Below are 27,435 nucleotides of genomic sequence, written 5' to 3' on the forward strand. Positions count from 1 at the left end.
CAGGTGAACTCATGAGCTGCTTTTAAATTCTGGTTTATAATGATGAATCCATGCATCATCACAGGTTAGAATAGTGTGCGAAAAAAATTCCTGCTGAAACTATTGTTTCAGTTCTGTGCACATGTGAAGTCTTGTCTCCTTATAATGATCTGTCAACAATCTTGGAATCCATCTTGTGCTCGTCTATGGTTCTAGAGCCTGTTGGTGATAATGTTATGCTGTATCGGCAAATGCAATTTTTCAGCTATAATCTCAACTGTAATCTTTCAGTCTGCTTGGATGAGAGGGTCTATGCGAGTTTGTGCTGAAGTTAAAACTTCAATAGGATGTCCAGAATGTGCTTATCAGTTAATGAAGTTCAAATGTCTTTAATTAATTCTACCCACTTGTAAACATATCTGCAGTTCATACAACTCTGTATTGTAAGCAAAAAAGGATCACTGCATCTGCTCAAATAATTCACAAACTTCAAGAAGCCTTGCGATCATAAAATGAGGTTTTGAGGTAATAAAAAAAGCAATTTTATTTAAAAACTGATAAAGTCAACACAGGGCTAACGATTCACTGTTCTGAAAGTATCAAAATTTCTAACCAACAGTTTTGCCTCCAAAGTTATTTTATCTTTAATTATTGAAGAATTATTAATGTAAAAAAAAAGAAAAAAGATCATTGCCTCTAATACCATTAAAAACCATTTTAGCTGTAATAAATATTGAAATGCAACTAACCACTCTAATCATTTCTACACTTACTACAAGTAACACAACTGAATAACTTTACCTTAATATTTTCAGCTTCTTTCTTGTCAAAATGGTCTAAGAATAGTGGACGATATTTTCTACCTGGTTCGCCGGGCCCGGTATCATGTCCTAGAAACAATAAATTGAAAAAAAAATTAACCCCCTTTATAAATATTACAGTTGGTCACCAAGCTTAAAAACAAAAACTTACTTTAAAATTTTGAGTCATTTCCCCATTAGTCATCCCAGTTATAAATTGAATTAATTTTGAACTTTCATATTTTAATTATAAACACCCAGGATAATTCTAACTAACTTTTAGTATTTATAGGTTTTTGATTTTATTTTCTTAAAAACTATTTATTACTAATATTTAATTCATAAAAATTACATATTTTTTCCTTTACATATGTACACACAATTATGTAATATATAACATATAATCAAGATTTTCATTTACACAACTGTAGTTTTTTACTGAATATAAAAAAATTGTAAAATTTGTTAAAAATTTATTAAATTTAAAAAATTTGTTAAAATTTTTTTTACAGAAAGATGTTTATTATAAACCAGGAGATGGGGTTACTGCCCTATCAGTCTAAGTACACCGAGTAAAATGCTTCCATAAATTATGATTTTGTGTATGATGACAAAACATGCTGAAGAACATTATTAGCTCAAGTTCTATTAAAAGCTTGGTTATAACTAAACTGAAATAATTGTAAAATTCAGCAATCACTCGGAGACCATATGTTCTAGGTATTTTCAAGATCCCCATAGCCTTTGTGATGCTGCTGTCTGAAAAAGATCAGATTTGTGTAAACTTATTATAATCTCCTTGCAAATTCCTTATATACAATCAAGAATTTTCTAATATAACATGTGACTCCCCAGGTTATTCAGTATCTTACTTCCAATATAAGGACTTTTGTGTTTTCCCTAGTTGAAAATTCCAACTAAAAGTTTGCAACCTTTAATTCTGTGGAGAATTAATAAAACTTAAAAAGTGACAAAACAGTTTAAATGCCATCCTAAAATAACACACGAAACCTTTTGAACAATGGAAGAACTACTAGGCTTAGTTACAAGTATCCTTTTAAGGAGTTAATAAGCAGAATCAATATAAATTTTATTTTAGTGTCCAAGAATAAATAATTTCTGAATAAAACTCATATAAAAAAGGTTCTATGAAAAAATTTTGGCAATGTTTCCCCTAATGTTAGCCATTTTTGAAAAGATAAATCTATATCTCAAGACAAGATCGTTAAGATCTTTACAATCATAATATTTGGTCCATAGATTTATACAAACTTATCTAATAAAAAAAATATGATGTAAACATGTCCACAAAGTTTAAAACAACATAGTCAATCATGCCAATTTTTTAATCTCTAAACATTAACGCACAACATTAACAATCATGCCAACTTTTTTTATATCTCTGTAAACATTATTTTTAACAAAATATATTTTATTAGCTAAAATGTTAAGCTGTTCGTTGTAAACAAAATGAGCTCTAATTTTTTTTAATAGGTTGACAAATAAGTTACTGTAGAAAATTGATGACATAATTTTTAATCAGATTTCATTTGCATCTAGAAATTACTAAACTATATAATTAATCAATTTAAATAATTAGATATTATTCATTAATGATAAACACCAGGTGCCTGAAAAGCACTGCAGTTTTAAATTAAATTTACTTCATTACAATTAGAATTACATGAAAGTACAAAGTACAAGTCTTTTTTTACCTCTTAATGTTACTCAATAAAGGCACCAGGAATTGCTTCCATGGTTGCTGTTATTCTTTGGGCAGAAGTGACTATTTTCTCTTTGTATACAATGTTATTTTTTTACGCAGAACCAAAAGAAGAAATCTATCTACATCGAATTAGAACTTTGCTGTGAACAAGCAACAGGACTTCTCTACCTACACAGAACCTATTATTGAGTACAGTCCACACAACTTCTAGATGATGTGGAGTTCTACCTTAATGGAAAATTAGGCGCTCCACACTTTCAGTCTGTGAAAACATAAAGATCTCTAACATATCTGAGTATATTATGCCTCTAACAGTCTGCTCATGGAAAAAAAATGGTCCAAAAATTCAATTATGCATGATACCACACCAGACATTTACTTTCAGATAGTTGCAGATAAATTCCACCAATTCGTGTGGATTTTCTGAACCCTGTACTAGACAATTATGGCAATTCTTGACCCCGTGAACATGAAATGTTTCAACAGAAATTAAAATGTACTGCAATTAGTTTTCATTAGCAGAAATGAAGTCTAGTATGGTTACTACAAGTTGAACTATTTATGGCTTACAAGTATAATTTCATTAAGTAACTGCAAATTACAAGTACAAAGTTTCAATTGCTTGTGAACATCATAATGCACAGTACTTTTAGGAATGTTTAGTTGACGACTAACACTATGAACTCAATGTTTTGGGCTTTATTGGAAAGTCAGTCGAATTCGTTATGATTTTGGCACTTCTTTTTGCCAATCTGGTATCCTTTCAAAACTCTTCTGGCTTTCAAAAACTGATCAAATTACTTACATATGCTATTGTCACATGGAGAGTTTCTATGAAAGACTTGTGTATAATTTCTTTATATGACAGTTATTGATATTATTTCTGTGAACTAGTTCACGCACAATGTTTTCTTTTGTGGTGATGCCAAGGTACTGAAGCTCGGGCACAAAAGAGCTTGTCCTTTGCAATAGTTTTAACGCAGTTACCAATCAGTTGGAGAATATGTAAACTGAAACTTAATTATTGTTGCTTCAAGACTGTGCATAAAACACACAACTGAGTGCTGCAAGATAAAAACTACTTGTTCTTAAAACCCCGAAGTTCTTTTTTGGACACGTAGTATTAAATTAATAATGATAAATATTAAATTACTACAACCCTTAAGGAAAATCTAGAGGATTTTCCTCAATAGGTTTCTATATCTTTTCTTCTAACTTCAATATTCTTCTGTGATCATGAACCCAAGAAGAAAGGTTTCTTGCTTTTATTAACTTTTTACGCAGAATTACAAAAAAAACATTTTACTTGGAAAATTGATTAAAAAACACATTTAGCATACAGGAGGCAGGCATCAGGTCAGTTGCAATCTGGCAGTCTATACTTAAGTTTATCATCTCTAATTTCAATATGAGAAAAAACTTCTACTTTAAAAAACAAAACAGAAGTAAAGAAATAGTGATATCAAAACAATCTAATAATCAACTTTCAAAAATAGAAAAAATGGTAATAAAAATAAAAATAATCGATATCATTACTACCACAATACAACTCCTTCTTAATGCAACGCTTGTAAAACAATTTTATTACAACTATTACTAAATTAATTTTATTAAATAATTAACCAAATTTAATATTACCATTTATAACTAATATTTAAATATGTGTTACTTTATTAATTATTTAGTTTAGTAATTTTTTAGGACCAGATGAAATCTGGATAAAAATTATGACAATTTTCTTTAATAACTCTGTGGTTAATCAAACACTTAAAACAAATTAGAGGTATTTTGTTTACAGTAAATGCCTTATAATTTTAGCTAATACAATGAATTTTGGTAAAAATAATGTTTGCAAAGATATGAGATAAAAAATTGATGTGACTGCTGTCATTTTGAATTTTGTGAACATGATTACACCACTATATTTTTTATTTTCTAATGTTGGTGTAAACATGCAGGCTAAATATTAAAATGATTCCTCAATCATTGGCAGAAAGTACAAAAGTGAAGGTAAAATTATCATTTTTTCATAAAATTTTTCTTTAAACAATTTAATAAGTTTCTATTCTTTGGTTTTTGTGATTATCAGACAATAATCATGATAACAATTTTGCACATATCTTTTTGTAGCCAAAATGATGGATTGTTACAATTTCATGAATTAAGGCTCTTGAAATTTCAGAAAAGAAACTAAATAAACCACGGAATGACTCTCCTCTTGCACTTATCAGTTTTTTTGAACTTTTCAGTGATGAAGGAGGGTTGATCACATTTGCCATCATGCAGATTTGTTCATCCCTCGTTAAACATGCACCATTACAACTTATATAACATAACATTTAGAACTTTATGCTTTTTTTATAATAAATAATCATGCATCGCTAACTGCATGATCACAGGGCACTAATAAATGTTATAAAAGAACCTGTGCCAAAATTGTATCCAGTATTAATTTTAATGAACCTTGGAAACCAGCTAATTAAACAAGGCTTTGGATACAACGTTCTTGTTATTGAGAAACTATCAGTTGTGAGGGATGCAATTTATCATTTTTGTGAGGACACAGTACGCTGTTAAGGCTACAACAATCTTAGAAACATATTTATTCAATGAATATCTCAAATGAATTATGAAATGAATTATCTCAAATGCTCCACTATAAGGAGCATTCAAGAATTCGTAGAACTTCGTACTAAAATAAGAAAAATAAATATGTCTTATAAACTAGTTGTCATTAAAGTGTATATAAAGAATTCACTGATACCAATATTAAAACTGTTTTTAGAAATCACTTTTTTTTTTAGTGCATCTACGAGCATAATATAAAAAAAAACTGGGATTAAGTTACTTCAATGACAATTACCATAATAATTAGCATTATTTGCAGTCTTCAATCTTATAAAAAAGAATTCAGTAATTTAATGGAGATTTTAAAAATGTCAATACAAAAAATGTTTTCATCATAGTTCTTTATTATAATCTTTCTCTAATTTTTGACATTGAAATCTCAATAATTCAACTAGTTATATAAAAAAAAATAAAAATAATTTTACACACAACAGAATGGATAATGTCATTATCAATTACAGTAATAATTTTAATTTTAGTGATAGTATATGAATGAATATCAAATATCTAGAATGAAGAAAACAAAAAAGGGAGATGTAGGTATTGTTTTGTAAATAAAGACTATTGAAACTTAATTTTTGAAAACGAAAACCCTTAAAAATTAAGGAATAAAAAACCCTCATAATCTTTACTAAGCATTACCTTGAGACTGTACTTGTAACCAATTTCTTTTATGTTTTCTACAGTTAACAAGATGACAATTTTGAAGTCCAATTTTCAATAAAGGGTAAGCCAGGCATTACTCTAATGTTAAGCCTGAGATGTTGGTAGGTTCAGAAAAACAAAACTTTTTTGTCAAGTATGGCTGAAAGATAATCATTGAGCAATTATATGAGGGTAAGTCAATTATCTGCAATTTAGTTATTTTTTTGTTTATGTTGGTAATACTGTCATGTTGCGTAGATGATGCATGCATGATTTAATTGTTGTTATATCTGTGCAGGTTTGATGCTGCTAGGTTAGTTCCATTATCGCTGCCCTGCCGTTAACCATGGCTGCTCCATTTTCTGTTTGCACCAAAGAAGAGTTCAGTGATCTGTTTTTTGTGGTCGGAAGGTATATCAGGGCTGAAATTCATCAAAGACTTTCGGTACAGTGTGTTGCCGCAATGGATTGTCTATGAATGGATTGAAAAATTAAAAAATGGTCACACAAGTGTTACGCATGACGAAGGAGCTGGATGACCGTTTACCGCCACAAATGAGGAAAACAATGAGCGTGCACGTGACATGATTTTCTTAGACAGAGGAGTAACTATTGATGAAGCGGCACATTGTCTGCAAATTAGTCATGGTTCTGCCTATGAAATCATCCACATCAGACTTTGGTTTCATAAAGTCTGTGCAAGATTGGTCCCAAAACAACTCACACAGTTGCATAAACAAATGCGCTTCGACATCTGCCAAAAAAAATTTGGATCGTTATGGTAAGGAATGGGACATCTTCTTAGACAGAATCATCACTGGTGACAAAACATGGATCCATCATTATGAGCCAGAGAATAAACGGCAGTGTATGGATTGGAAATATCCACATTCGCCCTACAAAAAAAATTCAAGACCCAACCATCGGCAGGAAAACTGAAGCTTATGGTTTTTCAGGACTCACAAGGCCCAGTACTGAAACATTATGAGGAAAGGGTCACGACAATAAACAGTATGCGTTACAGTGGGATGCTTACTGCCAAGCTGAAGCCTGCAATTCGAAGCAAATGGTGAGGACTGCTGTCAAAAGGTGTTGTGTTGTTGCACGACGATGCCCGTCCACATACTGCTGCCACACTGCTGAAACGCTCCTGAAACTCAACTTTGAAGTACTGGCTCATTCTCCATATAGTCCTGATCTTGCCCCTTCTGACTACTACTTGTTTGGTCCACTCAAAGAGGCATTACAACAGTGAAAGAAGTGGTGCATTCCTGGCTCACAGCTCAATCGAAAACCTTCTTTTATGTGGGCATCAGGAAGCTTGTGCAACTATGGACCAAGTATGTTGAAATGCAAGGGGACTATGTTGAAAAATGAAGTACATGTAAGTTTCCTATTTGTATTGCAATAAAATTTATAACTACATTGCGGATAATAATTGACTTACCTCGTATAAAAACAGCAATTATATGTAAAACTTGCATTTGGAGCAGCTGTGATTTATTTAATAATACTAATCATTCTTGTAAAATTTTATTGTGATCGTGTCAAAGTAGTACTATGAAACCAGTTAAAATTTTATTGAGTGGAATTTTTTTGAATGTAAGGATGTGTTTGTCTCTCGTCAAATTTATTATTACATAATAATGTTACATCCAACATCCTAGCATTATATCACATTTTAACACTGCACAATAAGAAAACTGTTAATTTTTTAAAATAAATTTTGCAATAATCAATACATTTTTATAATACAAAAGAAATAATTTTGATACCTTAAAGTAAAACTATTACTTAGGGGAATGGCTAAGTTGACCTTCATAAGGCTAATTAAAGCTTTAAGCTTAAACATTTTTACTTTTATCTACCTACTGACTAAAATAGAAATAAAATTAACACATATACAAAAGAATACCTTACAAATTAACAGAATATCACATTAACACATGTGTTATTGTGATAATTGTTGACATTAATACAATAACAATTAATTCAAAGAAAATATAGCAAGGACCTTGCTATACATACATAATAATTAGAAATTAAAAGAAAAATATCTAATTAGAATATTTGTTCTATCAACCGGAGCCATATCTTTATTCTAATCTTACTGAATTTATAGATTTAAAATTTTGTGGCAAATCAATAAAAGCTTTTGAACCCATGTAAGTTGGTAAGCTGTCATAAGAACAGCCTACTACATCAGATGGGTTGAAGTAAAGAACAATAGTTATATAACATTTTTGATAAAATAAACAAAATTAGTTAAAAAAATATTTTCAAGATTTCTTATTAAATTTATTTGAAAAAAAATTACTCTATTTGTTGGTGATTTAAGATCTGGTTAATTTCATATCAGTATATTATTTCATATGTGAAAAGGTACAGGCATAATAGTCCATCATGTGAATATTAAAAAAACTTGTTGAAAACATCAAACGTTTACATTACTATTAATTGACTTCAATTTTTTGCTCATTTGCAATGTGTAAGTAGGCTATTTTAAGTTTCTATCAACTCAAATACAAACATTTTATTATGCTAATAGTAAGTTGATGTCCTGGAGTCATAAATAAATTCAACATTTTTTATAAGAATGATCATTTTAAGCGATACTAAAATAATCTTTGATAAATACAAATAAAATAGTTTAGTTTAAAAAACTGAATAATCTGAAAATATTAAGATAAAACAAAATTAATCATTCACTTAAGGTAAAAAAAAATCAATCCTAAATAAGAATATAAAGAACTAAGGATATAGTATTCTCTAGAACACACAGTTATTCATTTAGAATAGAATGTTAGACTATTTTAAAAAATACCATTTTTTTAAATCCTATATTTTAAATAAGATTTGAACCCCATTCATGTTCCTTCTAATGACAATATCCAACAATTACAACTTGTCTATTTAAATAATCTCAGGATTATTCATTAATTTTAATTTCTATAAATCTCTACACAAAATCTCCAATTCACTTTTCACACCAGTGGAACGTACTATTGCAGTAACATTTTGAATGCTCCTTCTACAATGATAAGTTAAAAATTATTATAAGAGAATATAAATTAATTTACAACAGATTAAAAATAAAGATAGAGATACATCTTAGAGTAATAATAGTTTTAACAATAATACACGTCAAAAGTACTTAATAATTGTTTTAATGTAACTTAATGTAAAAAGTTGGTACAGATTTTTCATTACAAAAATGTCGTACATAAATCAAAGGAGATAGCTGAGGAGACAGGTAGTTCAGAGGAATCTTTAAAAGCAGAAAAAAAGAAATAAGGTATTCAGGAAGTTGCAGGAAGACACGAAAAGCCAGCCCATAAGGTCTTGAAACATGCACTTAACTAGAAACAAAAAAATCATAAAATATGAGTTGTATAACAAAATATTATTGGAATGATAATAAAACAATTAATACAATGAGTATTATCTCCATTACTTTTGTGCTAAATATATATATATATTTAGTATATATGTAAGAGAATTTTTTATGATGTGTGTATTGTCACCTCAGGAAGCTTAGAGAATTCTAAGTGAAACTTAGTGTATTTAATTTATAAGTTTGTGTAGTTGATTGGTTAAACCACGCGATTAAGAAAGGTAATATTTTTAAGTAAAATATGGCTTGTTATTAAATTTAATTCTATCCAGTCAAGAGGAAAATGAACTTAAATAAATTACCTTTTAGTTAATATTCACACACACTGGAACTTTTGTTATAATGACTAACCGATACATTATCTGTAGTATTATATTTTAGCAGTCCCAACTATTATTTATTAACATTTTAAAACTAATTATCTTTGTCACTAGGTTGTAGTGACAAAAACTAGAAATGTTACACTAAATTTCCTTTAAAAACATTATATGGAATAAATTTCTTTTATTCCAAGCCAATGAAACAAATCTTTAATAGTTGTCCTACTCAAAAAAGGTAGAATTGAAAATATAAAAAAATCTTATGTGGACATCACATGACTTCCTTGTACGCCTATTAAATTACATATATCGATTTTTTTTTAAATGAAAAATATGTAAAATTTTATTTCACTAATAACTTTTTAATTTTTTTTTTATTGTTAATTTATTATTAATATATCAATATATTTAAATTAGAAAAAAAGTTAAAAAAAAGAAAGGAAATAAATCTAATTATTAATACTAATTAAAATTTATTTAACTCTGAAACCAATGAAAATAAGTACCACTTATGACATATAGTTGAAAAACTCTCAATGAGGGCTTATTACTGCAGCTAAGAAAAAGTCCAAAATCCAAATTTTTTTATACAATTTTGGTCAAATTGATTACAATCAAAAGGGGAGATGCAGAACTAGATGTTACAACAGTCCTAAATCCAAAATGTCAACATTCTACGGCTAATTGTTTTTGAGTTATGTGAGATACATAATACGCACATAGGTACAGATGTCATGCCGAAACTAGTCAAAATGGATTCAGTGATGGTCAAAATGGATATTTTCACTGAAATTTTTCACGATTACAATACTTCCTTTACTTCATACAAGGAAGTAAAAATTACCATCCAATATGTCTTCTTCCAGTTGTATACAAATTCTTCATGAAAGTCATTAATAAGTAGTTTACTAGATGAAAACCAATCGAAAGAGCTAGCTGGCTTTCATAGTGGATTCAGTACTACAGATCACATACAGATTCTATGAATGTTCAAATTCAAGTAAGTAGAATGAAAAAACTACTGTATGCCTCTTTGCCTAACATTCACAGATTTTGAAAAGGCATTCAACTCTATCAATCATTTAGCAGTTATGACAACCCTACTAAACTTTGGAATAGACAGGACTATGTTCAAATACTGAGTAATACCTACAATAATTGTTAATGGAGAAAATATTAACAAGTTTAAAATTGAAAGAGGGGGAAACAAGATGACTCAATAAGCCCAAAGATATTTATCTACAGCAGTCCTAAAAATGGTATTTAAAAAACTTAACTGGGATGATGAGAAGCGAGTAGCGATAAAAATTTATGGAGAACAATTAATGAATCTAAGATTCACCAATGACATCATGCTATTTACTAAAGATTTAACAGAACTGCAAATGCTCTCATGAATAATCTTGTTGCAGATCAACATTTCAAAAAAAAAAGATGTATAATCAATGGGTAACACATGAAAAAATTACAATGAAGGATAATGAACCGGAAAGTGTTGAAGAATATAACTGTTTGGGTCAATTCATCAATATTAATAACTCACTACTTTCAGAAGTTCTAAGATGTATAAAACTCGGGTAGAGTATTTGGACATAATTCAATGGTGTACAAGTCCGAAATGTCTGTGACTCTAAAGAAATAAGTATTTGATCAATGTGCCCCACTAGTACTGACTTACGGCTGTCAAACATGGACATTAAGTAATGCAATAAAGAGAAAATTAAGATCAGCACGAGGGATAGAAAGAATTATGCTGGGACTAACTAGACTAGATAGAAAGACAGCAGTCAGTATTAGATCTATTACAAAAACAACAGATGTGCTGGAGTATACAAAACATCTAAAGTGGGCAGGGTATGTTGCATGAATAGATGGTTTTGTTGCTGGATTGGTTTTAAAGATATCTGACTTGGTTAAGAGGAAGACCCGCATCTTGATGGGATAAAGAAATCAAAGAAACTACCAGAATAAACTGGAAGTGGAGGGCTTTAGACAGTGAGGCACAGAGGAGGATTTTGTCAAAGTGATTAGTAGGAGTAACTGAAAGAGGCTACATCCAGAACAGATTTATATGGCTACAAATAATAATATGTCCCATCCTAACAAATACTTGTAAATAAAAAAGGAAAAAATGCAAGTAGATCTAAAGAAACCTTATAACATGAAATCAATCATCAGTTGTAAATCCTGACTTAAAGAAATCAGAATATCTAAGTCAGTGTGTCACAAATGTATTCATGTGCATGTGCATCCACACACTCTGTCATAATATTTAACATTTGGCAAGCAGAAACATATTATATATCTTAATGCTTGATACTATATGAAATTGCTTGAACAAAGGATAGAAATTATCAACACCTGGACATAATTTTGTCTACAAAAAGGCATCAGCTGATAAAAATCAGGAATACTTATCAAAACTTAATCTAAGAAAAATATTTTCTTTATCTCAAGAGTACATAATGAAAATTAAAAGATTTGAAATATTGATAAATCAAAAGGCTTAAAGTCATGTCACTTCATTGATTCAAGGATCGTTCAATAATTAAGAGACAAATGGCAACACCAGAAAATTTGAATAAAGTGAAACTGTTTAACATTCAAATTGACAAACCTGATGTAAATCGGATACTCAAAATGTATTTCCATTCTTATAACCTCTTTTGTTTATATCAAAATGTTGGCTTCTGCTTGAAATTTGTACAATGGAAAAACAGGGAGCTGGGAAAAATTTTGATTTTCTGAAGGTGTAAAACTGGTTGAAATTTACTCACAGATGTTAAAAAGTGTATTAATGGTTCAACGTTTATAAGTGGATTAAACAGTTTAAATTAGACAGAACAAGTATCACAGATTTTCATTGGTGAAAGATTCAACTGAAGCTTTGCAAAATCACATTAATGATTTCATTTGCAAGAATAGAAGCATAAGAATTAGGAGAATTGCTGAAATTTGTAATGTAAATATTGACACTGTCCATTCCACTACCCATAAGCTGAATTATTACAAAACGTGTTCAAGGTGAGCTCTGAGACAGTTGACTCAAAATCACAGACATCTGAATTCAGATTTTAGGTAATTTAAAAAAAAAAAAAAACAACAGATTTTAGCGGAAGGTAATGCTTTTTTAGATTGCACAAAACTTGTTATGAAACTTGGATTTATCATTTGATTTGAAATTCAAATAATGTCCAAGTGGAATGGAAACATCTGAGTTTGCCAGTCAGGAAAAAATTCAAACCCTAACTGTTAGCCAATTAAGTGATGCTAACAGTGTTTTAGGACTAAAATGGCCCAATCAGCTATTTAGCGATATATTGTAACAAGACTGGTATAATGGGCCTGAGTAACGGACTCCTACCAATTATTATGAAAGTAACATAAAGCATAATAATATGAGGAATCTAGAAAGGGACAAAAAGGAGAACCCTTTTTGTAAAGAATAGGTTCATTTAACAACTGTCTTTTGTTATACTGCCCGCTGGCACACAATGAACACCTGTTATATGGTGAGAAGAGACTAGGTTTGGAATTCATGGGAACCAAAGCCTCAGTCGACTGTTCTCATGCTTTGACTTGGGTCCTGTCCAACAGGTAAAGAGGCTAGCAGTACTAACTCTGGAAGATCAGCTAAAAATCAGTTCTGTTCTGCAAGACATTACTATGTCAGTCCAGTGAGGAGAGGCTGCGAGTTGTGTGGGTTTGGCAGAGTTCTGCTAACCAGCCCAGTGACACATTACGACGACGATCCAGTGAGGAGAGTCTTGAAGCTAGTTCGATACGAGTAAGGTGATACCATGAGTAAATCCATGTATACAAGAAATACTATTGGTGAGTTATAATAAAACTATAAACGTATAAGTGAAAGAAATAATGCAATAGACTTCATTCATAAACTGTTAGGGTAAATAGCAAAGATATTTGCAAGTGAAAACTAAACAATTGTTTGTTAATACAAGACTAGTGGTTAAAAAGGGTGAAGATTAGAGGTTTCTTTTGTTAATGGGTTTAGTTTTCTATTTGTCTACCTGGAATAAATTCCGAACGATTATTTATTTTGAACTCTGTCTTGTGTGTAATCTGTGTTTATTATTTACTAATGACATTATCACTATTTGATGTATAATATTTTGATTATTTTTTGTTGATTATGCCCTGTTTTTATGTGTACTTACTGCTTTGATTATGTATTATGTCATGTACTTTGTTATGTATTTTTATGTTTGATTTGTTATTGACGTGTAATATTATTATCATTCATTTCCTGATTATTATTATGGTTGTCATTACTATATTAATATTTGTGTTCATTAATTGTTTTAAAAAGACAGAATTGAAAATTTTATCAATTATAGGTATAAATAAAAATATTTATTATAACCTACAAGATTTACCTTTTACAGATTAGGAGAATGCAATTTTAAATATATTTTTATTAATAAAAGTAATAAATCCAATTCAAAGTGGTACAACATTTTACTCTTATAGTACGAGATTATATGTCAATTATCAGGTATGTAATATTTAACCAGAATAATGAATAAGTACTAATCTGATAATATTCCATTCATGACTTAAGGTTCTTATAACTGGTAGATAATATAGCAACATTTTCTTTTCTTGTACTTTATTGTATGCTTTTACATTAATTTAATTAAATTACTATTTAAAAAAAAATAAAATAGCAGAATAACATGAATAGCAAATTTTGTTGAACAAAATTTTGTCAATTGTTTCTTGTTTTCTTTTAGTTTCAGTTATTATAATTTGCTATTATTTTAGTTAATAGTTATTTTATTAATTAATATCTGTTTAAAAGTTTAGTGTTAATTCTGTTTTTTACTTCATTTTGTCAATAGTGTCGCAGTTTCAATTAAGTGACAAGATTTTTCAATTTGCTGTAACTTTGTAAATATACAACAGAATTTCCTGATTTTATTAATTTTTTTTAGCATTTAAAAAATTCCAATTTATACATACTATGGTGCATAGGAACAGCATACAATAACAAATAATTATAAATAGTATTTAATGAACATTTTCAATTACATTATGGTCTACATGAGTGAATTTTTTTTATGTTATAAAGTTTTGAAGATCAGACTTTTGTATCTGGAAACATGCAGGAAGATCAGCAAAAATTTCCCTTCATCAACAGCTTGCCAACATCTGAATCAAGGAACTACCAGAACACTGGACGACAGCCCTAATCCATCTGCTAGACAAAAAGGGGACAATTTTTTTTTTTTTTTTTTGTCTTCAGTCATTTGACTGGTTTGATGCAGCTCTCCAAGATTCCCTATCTAGTGCTAGTCGTTTCATTTCAGTATACCCTCTACATCCTACATCCCTGACAATTTGTTTTACATATTCCAAACGTGGCCTGCCTACACAATTTTTCCCTTCTACCTGTCCTTCCAAAGTTAAAGCGACTATTCCAGGATGCCTTAGTATGTGGCCTATAAGTCTGTCTCTTCTTTTAAGTATATTTTTCCAAATGCTTCTTTCTTCATCTATTTGCCGCAATACCTCCTCAGTTGTCACTTTATCCACCCATCTGATTTTTAACATTCTCCTATAGCACCACATTTCAAAAGCTTCTAACCTTTTCTTCTCAGATACTCCGATTGTCCAAGTTTCACTTCCATATAAAGCGACACTCCAAACATACACTTTCAAAAATCTTTTCCTGACATTTAAATTAATTTTTGATGTAAACAACTTATATTTCTTACTGAAGGCTCGTTTAGCTTGTGCTATTCGGCATTTTATATCGCTACTGCTTCGTCCATCTTTAGTAATTCTACTTCCCAAATAACAAAATTCTTCTACCTCCATAATCTTTTCTCGTCCTATTTTCACATTCAGTGGTCCATCTTTGTTATTTCTACTACATTTCATTACTTTTGTTTTGTTCTTGTTTATTTTCATGCGATAGTTCTTGCGTAGGACTTCATCTATGCCGTTCATTGTTTCTTCTAAATCCTTTTTATTCTCGGCTAGAATTACTATATCATCAGCAAATCGTAGCATCTTTATCTTTTCACCTTGTACTGTTACTCCGAATCTAAATTGTTCTTTAACGTCATTCACTGCTAGTTCCATGTAAAGATTAAAAAGTAACGGAGATAGGGAACATCCTTGTCGGACTCCCTTTCTTATTATGGCTTCTTTCTTATGTTCTTCAATTGCTACTGTTGCTGTTTGGTTCCTGTACATGTTAGCAATTGTTCTTCTATCTCTGTATTTGAACCCTAATTTTTTTAAAATGCTGAACATTTTATTCCAGTCTACGTTATCGAATGCCTTTTCTAGGTCTATAAACGCCAAGTATGTTGGTTTGTTTTTCTTTAATCTTCCTTCTACTATTAATCTGAGGCCTAAAATTGCTTCCCTTGTCCCTATACTTTTCCTGAAACCAAATTGGTCTTCTCCTAACACTTCCTCCACTCTCCTCTCAATTCTTCTGTATAGAATTCTAGTTAAGATTTTTGATGCATGACTAGTTAAACTAATTGTTCTGTATTCTTCACATTTATCTGCCCCTGATTTCTTTGGTATCATTACTATAACACTTTTTTTGAAGTCTGACGGAAATTCCCCTTTTTCATAAATATTACACACCAGTTTGTATAATCTATCAATCGCCTCCTCCCCTGCACTGCGCAGTAATTCTACAGGTATTCCGTCTATTCCAGGAGCCTTTCTGCCATTTAAATCTTTTAATGCTCTCTTAAATTCAGATCTCAGTATTGTTTCTCCCATTTCATCCTCCTCAACTTCCTCTTCTTCCTCTATAAAACCATTTTCTAATTCATTTCCTCCGTATAACTCTTCAATATATTCCACCCATCTATCGACTTTACCTTTCGTATTATATATAGGTGTACCATCTTTGTTTAACACATTATTAGATTTTAATTTATGTACCAAAGGGGACAAAACAGACCTTAACAATTACAGGGGGAATCTCGCTTGTAAAAACAACATACAAAATTATTTCAAGAATCATCCTAAACAGGATTAGTTCACAACTCGAGAAAGAACTAGGAGTATACCAGGAAAGTTTCACACATTGGAGGAGTTGTCCAGATCAGATCATGAGTCTCCAGCTAACAATGGATTACAACACGAAATGGAAGAAAGACATAGTGATCAAATTTGTAGATTTCAAGAAAGCTTATAACTGCATCCACAGAGAATCCCCCTACTAAAAGTTCTAAGGAACCTCAGACTACATCTCAAATTAATAAACATGATAAAACCGACCCTCACAAACGGTCTAGAAATGGTAATGAGGGAATGGCTCAAAAAAGTCCCAAAAGTAAAAATAGGTCAAAAAAGCAAAATGAACTGTCTTGTTTCGCTGACGACTTGGCACTGCTAGCAAACATCAATGAAGCTAAATCACAGATATTACAACTTCAAAACATTGCAAATAAAACTGTTTTCAAATTATATTTGAAAAAACAGAAATTATGGTCCAAAAACCAACAAGATTAAAAGAAGAAAACAGTAATAAAATCAAAATAGTAAACCAATTTAAATACCTCGGAGAAATAATAACAAACAACCTAAATGAAAAAACTTTAAGAAAAACAAGCTAGCTAAAGCTCACCCTGACCCTGTAGGGAAAGACACCCTTGCCACCCACCGCTGTTATTAGCCCTTATGGTTACTGGAGGTCATCTTTGAAACCTCAGCTTTTGATATATTCCAGTCCACCTTGGCCAGGATGCCACTGATGCGAATGCCACGTGTGAATTCCCATCGGTGTACTACTATTTAATGAACTCAAAACATAACACATTTTACAGTTGACACATTTTAAAACTGAAAGGACTTAGTAAAACTGTAAAGTAAAAGTAAAACTGTAGGTACTGAACTACCTACAACTAAAAAAGCTCAAAAAAATAACCTGGTACACTTCCAGTAAAAAATGCTTATCAACTAATGTAAAAATAAGACACTACAACACAGTTATAAAACCAGAAGTCAGTAATGCAGTAGAAACACTTTTTCACCTGAATGAACAATCAAAGGCAGACAGACTTCAAAAAATCAAAAGAATAATTATTGGAAGAACCTGCATCAATAAAAAGTACCCAAAAGACAGGCAGTGGTGGGTTGTGCCCAACAAAGCGTGTACAGTTAGAACCCATCACTAATACCATGCGTAAGAGGAGACTAGGATTCTTTGAACATATCATGAGGATGCAAGATTCAAGACTTCTGAAACAGCTAGTACAGTACAATGTTGACTCGAAAAACACTAAGACTGGATGCAGATTGATCAGAGAAATAAGAGAGGATCTGAAGACCTTATACCAGAAGATGCCACAGATAAGATAAAATTAAACAAGAAAATCAAGAACAAAAAAACTTGCTTGACGCTCACAAGAAAAAACTCACAAAATGAACACTTTCAACACTAAATTCTAAGGGCACAAAGATCAGAAAGTATGAAAAAGTGCTGTGAGGACTGCAAACAGTCCCATTGAAGAGACTTAGATAATGGACTGACTAAAGTAATTCTATGCGATCATGAAAGATAAAAAAAAAGTTTTGAAATCACAAGAAAAATTTACAAATCCTAGAAAAATTCCAAATCCTAGCTAAATTTTTTGAAAAATCCAAACTAATTCAGAAGATACATTACAGTGTTAATTGGAACCAACATTTCCTCATTTCATTACCAGCTAGAAATGCCAATACTTAGAAAATTTTGATTTGATATGTAATTTTAAGATGATTAAACAATAAAGCTTACTAATTAAAATGGAAATTTAAATCCAATTCTGTGACCTCAACAAAGTTCTTTCTTTTCGTAGACAAATAATACCTAATATTCTGCAAACAAGAGTACAACTAACATTAAATTAACATGGTATATATTAATTTCAGGAATTAAAATACACTACCTTAGCACTAGAGACTATACTATGCAGCTGGAATGTTGGAATGAGTTAAATTTCTGTAGAAATTCACAAGTAATATTTACAGATACAGATAATTCACTGATGCCAGTATTAATACTGTCTATAATTATCATGAATAGTAAGAAGAAATCCATACCAAAAGGGGAAAGAAATTTCCAAAATCAGTGTTTGATCATTTTATAGTGTGAAGTGATAGATTAATTAGATTTTTCAAATAAAAATATTGTGCTGCTCTTCATTAACTTACATTCTCAACGCTATCAAAAATCTTTATAAAATGTACTTTTTTTGCTTCTGAAAACTGTTACTGTACTATTTTTTACTACTGAAACAAATGTATTTTCAAAATCATTGAGCTCCTAAACATTACTATCAACAAGGGTAATTTTTAAATAAAAATTCTCTTGAAAAATAATTATTTTGAAGAACCTTTTAATTGACACAAGATCTTCAGAGTTTAGATTTCGTTTGAGTTGGGTGCAAACAGAAGTTTATATTCAGATCATAAGATGAACAGATACTGTTCATCAAACTACAAAGTTTTACTAACAGAATAAAGGAAAGTGAAAATGATGTCAAATGAATGACACTATAACTCTTTATGGATGAATTTAGGTGCACATGGATTTTGTTGATGAAATTTACACAATTTCAATACAAACTAGTTTCACTAGTTTATATCTGTGGTAGAGTGGTAGCATCTCGACCTTTCATTCAGGGATCCCAGGTTCAAATCCTGGTGAAGCATGGCATTTTTCATATGATAAAAAACTTCTGTATCATATTCCCATGCAAAAGCTTTATAAGCTTATTTGGTGAATTAATCATCCAAAAAAAAAAACAGTTTAACATATTGTATTTTTTTTTTTATTACACAAATACATTCTAAAATGCAGTGACTAATAGATTATAACAAAGTAGACTACTTTGATAACAGTGAAAGCTCGAAAGTTAGAATTAACAGCTATTTCTGACGTTTTCCTACTTTCTTATTCAATAAGAGAAAAATTTTTGAACACTTGAAATGAGTTTTGTTACTTTTACTTACAAAAGCCTATTTAAAACCTCCTATAAAAAGTTTTCCATTGTGATTTTTTTTTTAATAATTGTGGTAGAGAACTGTTCATTACATCAAAAATTTCTTTGTTTGCATTTGAAACCGAAAGAACTTAGATAAAAATTTATGGATCATCTAAAAAAAGGAGATGAAGCCTGAAAACTACTTATTTCAATGAATAGAATGCTATCAGGAAAATTTGAAATCATTCCTTTCTCAAGAATGGCTAGCCAAAACTAGAAAATGATAACTACCAAATAACACTGATCTCCGTGGCAGAATGGTAGCATCTCGGCCTTTCATCCAGAGGTCCCTCAGCTATGAATCCCGGTTAGGCCTGGCTTTTTCATATGCTATAAACTTTCCATTTCATAATCTCATGCACAAGCTTTGAAGCTTATATGGTGAATTAATCATCCAAGAAAAAACCCGTAGTGCCTACTCCAGGCAGTATGGTAATGAAAAAGAAAGGCAGTATGGTATGGCCTCAAAATGAAAGAAAATTAAGTAAGTAAATGTTAAATAAACTGCTAATTAACCAAAATTAATGTGAAAACTAACTCTCGAGGATATAAATTTCATACTGCTTATCTTTTTGTATGTTAAACTTGAATTACAAACTTATTTGATTAGTAGATCATTTGGATCTGCACATTACTTTCTCACCTGAACACATGTAATGGCTGACAAAATTAGAACTAAAATTTGCATCAACTATGAACAAGCTAGCAGTTAAAAGGCAGTAAAAGGTAAAAAGAAAATATGCAACAAATAGACCAGTTATTGTTGTAAATATTACTTTACTTTACTTTTCATAGTTGATTCGTCTTCTGGGTCACTGTTAATAACCATTGTTCCTAGTTCCTCAGCGAGGGTATTACTAGTACTACGTTCTGGCACGAGTGTCTTATCAGGTACTAATGTGCCACTGTCACAGTCATCATACTGTCTCATTGTTTTGCTATCAACACCATCATCATCGTCCTAAAACAACAAAAAATATTTTTTGTTTAATTTAAACTTATTTTTTGATTTTAAATATGCCTGAAAATGTTATCAGATTCTACATTATTGATCAAGGGAATATAATGGCTTCATAATGAACTACAAATAGGACAAACGACTATTACATTCAACAGATCTTCCAAATTAAGACTACATATTGTGCATTTTGTTTGAAGTTTAAGAATACAGAATAAATTTTTATGAATTAATTTTACCTTATACTTGCCAAAAAGGTTTAGTTATATTACAACATTAAAAAAAGTAACTGTAAATAAAAAGAATAAAAGAAACTACAAATATATAGGAGTCCATATATTTTATTATAAACTGTGCACTACACTTTACAATTGTATTAAATCCTATCAATTGCATTCTGATATTCTGTATAAGATTCCAAAACATACGCGATTCTTTTTTTCATTTTTAATTAGGTTTCCGGTAAGATTATCCTACTTTTTCCAGAATTTCTACAGTTGTGAAAACTTATTGAACTATATTCTATACTTTGCTGATGTTCAAGTTTCTCCTTTAATTTTAACTAATAAATTTTTAAACCTATTTTTTTTTTTTTAATTTTCAAAATATTTTAATATGCATTTAAAAATAAAACAAAAAAAAATAAATTTATTTAAACAAAGAATATTTATTCTTTATAGGTAAAGAATATGATAGATTACATGTAATCACATTATGCAATGAATAAATTACATCTTGCAACAGCCAACATGACAAATTTCCAATAAATTTTTCTATAATTAAAAATATATCCCAAGACTCCAATTTCAGACAAAAATTACTTTGAACTATAGTGTCATTTAGCATTATTCTACCATTTCACTATCTCATTTCAGATCTCAGACTAACATCCAGTATGGTCCCCATGACTAAACATAATTTTACTCTATTTTGATGCTTTATGAAACTTTAGAGTTTGGCTCAGGTAGTAGCACAATTAACTGTAATGATTTACTCTGTATCTGTATTAGTGAACTTTTATTTTTCTATCACAAGTGAAGAAATTAAAAAAACTAAATTATCATTTAGTGGTACCTTGGTGAAAGTCTTGTATGTTTGGGCACTATTATTTAAAGGATACTGATTTAAATGGTATAAAACCTTTTTACTGAGAAGCTTTACACTTTTATATAGAGCTGGATTGACTACCTCCACTTTTATTGTACTGATTGTTATTTGCCAAGATCTTGGCTGAACATTTATAATATTACAAACAGCACTGCATTTTTATCAGCTTCTACAACACTGTTTAAATACAAATTTCACATGATCAAAAGAAAACTTGATCACTTAGTCTAATCCCACAATAGTGCAAAAATTAAATCAATTATGAATACGTCAAAATCAAATAGAAGTTTGATTGCCAAAATCAAATAACCATTACTGTTCATGAAATTGAATTTTTGAAAAAGCAAAAAATTCTAGTTTGAAAGAAAAATTATCCTTGGAAAACCTTGGAAAAGTTAATTCATTCTGATTAAAAAAAAGAAGTGTGTTAACACTATTAATATAACTTTTAACGAAGGAGAAAGAGTAGGCTAAATTTGTTTAAGAATCGCAAAAAATCTCAGTTTTTAATTTATAACTTAACTTAATCGGTTTATAATTGATAATCGGTAACTTAATTGATAGGGACTTCAACTTTTCTTTAGGTTCGTGAAGAAAGATAGAGCTGAAAGTGAAGTTATTACAATTGAATTTTTCATGCAGTCAAAAAGAATTATTTTATGTAAAAAAAAGCTCAAGATAATAAAATAAATTAATTTATCCATTTTAAAATTTGATTTAACTGAGTTAAAGAGAAATAAATGGATTTATTTAATGATGTTATTAATTTGGAAAAAGTGGATATATTTAAGGCTAATTTAAATACTGACTTAATAATTTTTCATCGACAGGAGGATCAAGGAGAAGACTAAAGAAAGAGGACAAGACCTAGAAATCAAAGAAAACTCTTGAGTGAAGGAAGGGAAGAAAAAACTTGAAATGTAATATCTTCTGGAATATGATATGGCTAGTCTACATAATTTTATTCACGACATGTTGGAACCAGCCCCGGAATTGGTATATTGTATATGTGCAACATAAAATAGACCTGAAATAATTGCTATGCGAGACGTAGTGTTGCATACCTTATGATGTATGCAGCATTTTTCATCACTGACATCACTTGTGATTAGGGAGAAAAACAATGACAGGGCAAAAGGGCGATCTAACTATACTTTTCAATTCAGGTTTGTATAGTTATATATGTAGGGGTATTAGATAAATATGAATATTGGATCTTTATTTTGTATATTTAAAAATCAGCTTATCTTTTGCAATTTGTCAAATTTAGTTTAAACTATAATTAAATTAATTTCTCAATTATCTTCTATAGAATCATAATTAATATCAATGAATTTAACAATCAATTATTTGTAGTGAATGTCTGTAAGGGAGGTTAGCTTAGTCAGCAGATACAAAACCACTGGATGAAATTTACTTAGGTGATAATAAAAAAAATAGTGAATGTTATATACCTGTTTAAGATTATTCTGAAGCTTAAACAAAACAATTTCCTCCTGTACCTAAATCCTCTTTTACTCAACAAATTAGTTTTTATCAGCTAACTCTACCTTTATCCTTTTTACCTAAACTATTATATTTGATATTTTTATGAGATTCAAACTCAAAGCTTTATATTTCTTTGCTGTAATTTCTTATGGCATGTAATACAATTATATTATTTGAGGATACTTTTCCAGTAGCATACATTTTGTAAATTTATGTTACTGCAAATCTGTAACGTAATAAAATATTCACATAATAATCTAGTAAATTAATAGTTTAATAAAACAATTCAATAAGTACATTACCGAATCAATATGATTCTGTTTAATAGCCGCACTACTTGTATTATTACGACAGCTTTGATTTTCTCTAATTTCTCTGGCTTCAGCTATCATCTGTCCTAATATGGTGGGAGGTTTGGCATTACCTAGAAAAGAAAAGAAATTAAATTAACTGCATCGATTTTTACATAAATTAATTAATCACCTTCAATAATGGGAACCATGTAGTTTAGTTTAAAGAGATAAAAACACAGTTCTGAAATGTAGACTGTTAAAAAGTAATTATTCCCAACACTTATAAGTATTTAAAATTAATTAATTTTTTTTTGTAATTTCAGAACTACTTCTAATAATTATGATTAAAAAGATCACCAGCTCATAATTAAGTTAAACAGTCAATGGTAAGCAGGTGATCCATTACAATAGTGAACTCTTAACAGGTGCTAAATAAATTTTATGCTTGGTCCAAAGTGTTACAATCGGTAACAGTCATGTTCATTTATAATTAACATGGTTATGCAAATCACTCATTTCAGTTTAATCCTTCAGCTATTAAGCAAGAAAATACACACCAAAGAATAATTTAGTTTAATTTTTCACACAGTAATATTAAAAAATAAAGACATTTTTAAAGATAATTTATTCAGATAGCAAAAGTAATCTTCATATAAGAAACATAATTTTACAAAAAAACTTTACGTGTATAAATATAAATTTAATTTATTTTATATAAAACTTTGTGTATAAATATTCATTCTGTATTGAAAATGTTGAGAAAAATTTTTTCAAGTAACTCAATTTATACTTTGTTGATAATTCAAAACCAAAATCCTTGTGATAATAGAAGACTCTGTTGTCACATAGTATAATATTTTTAATAAAAACAAACGTGATTCAAATTATAAGTATTATTTACTTAATATTTTTTATTACAGCTTTGTGGATACATTATAGAGAAGGAACATACAGTTCGTTCAGAATATAGAGTAGTACAGGACATCTGAGTTGTGACTACTAGTCATCATACTGCTACCTTTGCAACTGCAAGTACATTGTTTGCATTTGTTTGACATAGTAATATTTCTTTATTATTATTTCATAATAAAATTGTTATTAGCATTATTTTATAACAACCATGTTTATTTTTATTATCTTTAAGAGTATTTTAAATTATGTAAAACAAAAAAAAAATTCAATCGCTGAACTTGAAATAAATACTAATAATGTGATAAGAGCAGGCTGGCTTACCTAATTATCTTTCAGTTTGAAAGATTATTACCGATCGGAATACAAAGTAATTACGAATTGCACAAATTAATTTCTTTACTATTTGAACGATTACCATAATCTCAGGAACAAATAAACTAATCTGAAAAATCTTTTATCATTTTATGCTAAGGAAAAAATGTTTTACAATTTTTTCCTTAGCATAACTAATTTTACTACTACACACACGTGATGTAGGCTATGCAGTAATTGCACATATCAGGGAATAAGTTTTTAATTTTTTTGGATTGGTTCAGTAGTTCTTGAAATTATCCCAGACTAACAAATTAACCTTTTTTTAAATAAAAGATAAAAATAAAATATTATAATATTAATGTACTCAGAATAATTAGCAATTTAATTACTATCCCTTTAAAAAATAGACTTCATTAAACATACCATCAAGCACAGTTAATGCTAGAAATGTCCTGTGATGTTGTATGGACAGGTTTCAAATTTGGTTAAAAGATTATTTGCCACTTACATCTGATTAATGCAAATATTTTAGCATTAGTTGGAATAAAATTTAAAAAGACAATTAATTGTTGGTTTACAATAAGTAAGGTTTTACTGCTTTGAATAAGTAAGGTATAAAAATCATGAAAAAGAAAACATTATGGAATCTACTTAGATTTTGTTGATCTAGCTCATCTCTCTAACATTTCTGCATTACTGTTTTCTAATTAAGTCCAAACAAGAAATCCACACTTTAATGGTTTTTTTTTTATATGGATCAAAATGTCACCAATATTATAAAAGAATATGCTTCTGTATGGGAAAAATATTTTATTTTAAATATTTATTTCAACATTACATAAGATCATAGCAAGTCGTAAAGTGTTATTACATACTGATCACAATAAAATATTTAATACTTAAAAACATACATTTTTTTAGTTTTATTATTTTTTTAACTGTGAGTAAACTAACATATTAGTTTAATAAAAAGCAAATTCAGTAACAGATATAGAGAAATTAAAGTAATATAATCTCTCTTAAAATGCTGCATGTTACATGTACTACAATAAACAAATAATTTACCAATAAATTCATGTCGAAGCATTTCTGTAGCTGTGGCTCTTTCTTCAGGATTTTTAACTAAGCACCTACTAACAAAATCAATAAATTCTGGACTCCACTGATCAGGTTCTCTGAATGATGGAGGAGGTTTTGTAGGTATCATGAAAATAGCTCTCATAGGATGAATGTCACCATAAGGGGGTTTGCCCTCAGCCATTTCAAGTGCTGTAATTCCTGTAAAATATGCATTAAATATTAATAAATATAACTGATTTGTATCAGCATCTAATAATTTCATAAATTCTAGTTGCCTTTTAATAATACATTTAGTATTTTCATGAACTACATTTTAACCATCATATTAAAGTAAAAAAAATTCAATAGTAATAATTTATCCACTGTAACCAATGTGAGTAATTAATAAATAATAAAGTGATAATGCTTAAATAGATTAACATAGTAATGCAAAATTACTACTCAATTTAGTTATTCAAGGCTTTTTTTTTTTTGTCCCCCTACTCCCTCGGGCCGGTTATCCAATTAAGTATACGCAGCTCGAGGAAGTGTCCTTTTACTCAAAGGAGGCCTCCCCACCCACCGACTGTATGTCCGGCACGGTAGGTCAGCCCCGGTCGAATCTTTTCTTTTTGTTTTCTTTACATTGCCTGCCTCAAATTTCCAGGGCAGTAACCAAGTCCGACTATGCCGTCCCCAGCCCCAGTCCTGGGAACCGGGTCTCAGTCTTTTGGTGTTGCCTGCCTCTAACTCCGCAGAAGGTAGGCCAGGCCCGACTATGTCGTTCCCAACCACCAACTACGAAGCCGGGTCTCGGTCTTTACATTCCCAGTCCGATCTCGTAACGCCTACTCGCGGTCGTAGGTTTCATAAAGAGACAATACTCATGAATATCCTAGTTCTACAATTACTTCAGTCTTTATTAGTACCCCATACGTCTTTCAGTATAATTTTTCTCTTTTAAAACTAAAAAGGAGAATTTTTCAAAATTATTCCAATTTTGTCTAGAACTCAATATGAAGCTGATTAGTTCCTCGGGTGTGAGATTCTGTATTCCTGTGCGAAACCTAAGTGTTGTCCATTTATCGTATTCAAATATTGCATGCTCAGCTGTGTCATCGCGTTCACAGTACCAACAACATGGAGAGCTTCTTTTGCCAAAGCGGAATAAATATTGCTCGAAATTTCCATGTCCAGAGAACATCTGAGAGACATAGTAGCTGACCTCGCCATGCTTTCGTTTGACCCATTGGCTAATGTCTGAAATCAACCTTTTTGTCCACATAGCCCCCTCATGTTGACTCCATCTACGCTGCCATGCCTGTATAACCACTTCAGAAGCATCACCCCGTTCCATGCCCTGAAAGCGAAGCTAGCGTTCCAAGACCTGGAGTTCTATGAGTTTTGTGGACGCCAGAACGCATGCCGTCTCATAAGATATTGTGCGGTATCCGATCATCACCCCAACTAGAGCTTGTCTATGTAGACTCCTCAATCGTTTAGCATTCCTTTGCGTGAATATGGCTCTATACCAAACAGGTGCAGCATAAAATAAAGCCGAGGTGCATGCGGAGACTAAAACCCTACGTTTAGATGATTTTGGGGCATCTCGGCCAGCTAATAGCCTTATGAGGGCTTGTAGTAATCCTTCGACTCTCTCACATCTATATACTATATGAGCACTAAAGCTTAAGGTTTTATCAATTATCACTCCCAGATATTTAGCCTCATTGACACGTTCAACAAGCCTATGTTCCCCTATCTTAAGTTCAAGATCTCACAGCCGTCT

General features: G+C 30.3%; 1 protein-coding gene across 5 annotated transcripts in view; it reads right to left on the reverse strand.

The window, feature by feature from the left end:
- The window catches only part of hpo (serine/threonine-protein kinase hippo), a 161,920-nt gene that overhangs the window by 28,110 nt on the left and 106,375 nt on the right, over nucleotides 1-27,435 (reverse strand). For all 5 annotated transcript variants that reach the window (XR_012755626.1, XM_075359461.1, XM_075359471.1 and 2 more), the window contains exons 6-9: nucleotides 25,653-25,865; nucleotides 23,370-23,491; nucleotides 20,301-20,475; nucleotides 781-869 (exon numbers count right to left, since the gene is read on the reverse strand). Coding sequence is in view for 4 of the 5 variants with exons in the window: in XM_075359461.1 (XP_075215576.1) it covers nucleotides 781-869; nucleotides 20,301-20,475; nucleotides 23,370-23,491; nucleotides 25,653-25,865 (599 nt within the window). In the remaining variant the exon portion in view is untranslated. The remainder of the gene's footprint in view (nucleotides 1-780; nucleotides 870-20,300; nucleotides 20,476-23,369; nucleotides 23,492-25,652; nucleotides 25,866-27,435) is intronic.

Source organism: Lycorma delicatula, chromosome 1 (assembly GCF_047948215.1).
Source record: "Lycorma delicatula isolate Av1 chromosome 1, ASM4794821v1, whole genome shotgun sequence".
Classification (NCBI taxonomy): domain Eukaryota; kingdom Metazoa; phylum Arthropoda; class Insecta; order Hemiptera; family Fulgoridae; genus Lycorma; species Lycorma delicatula.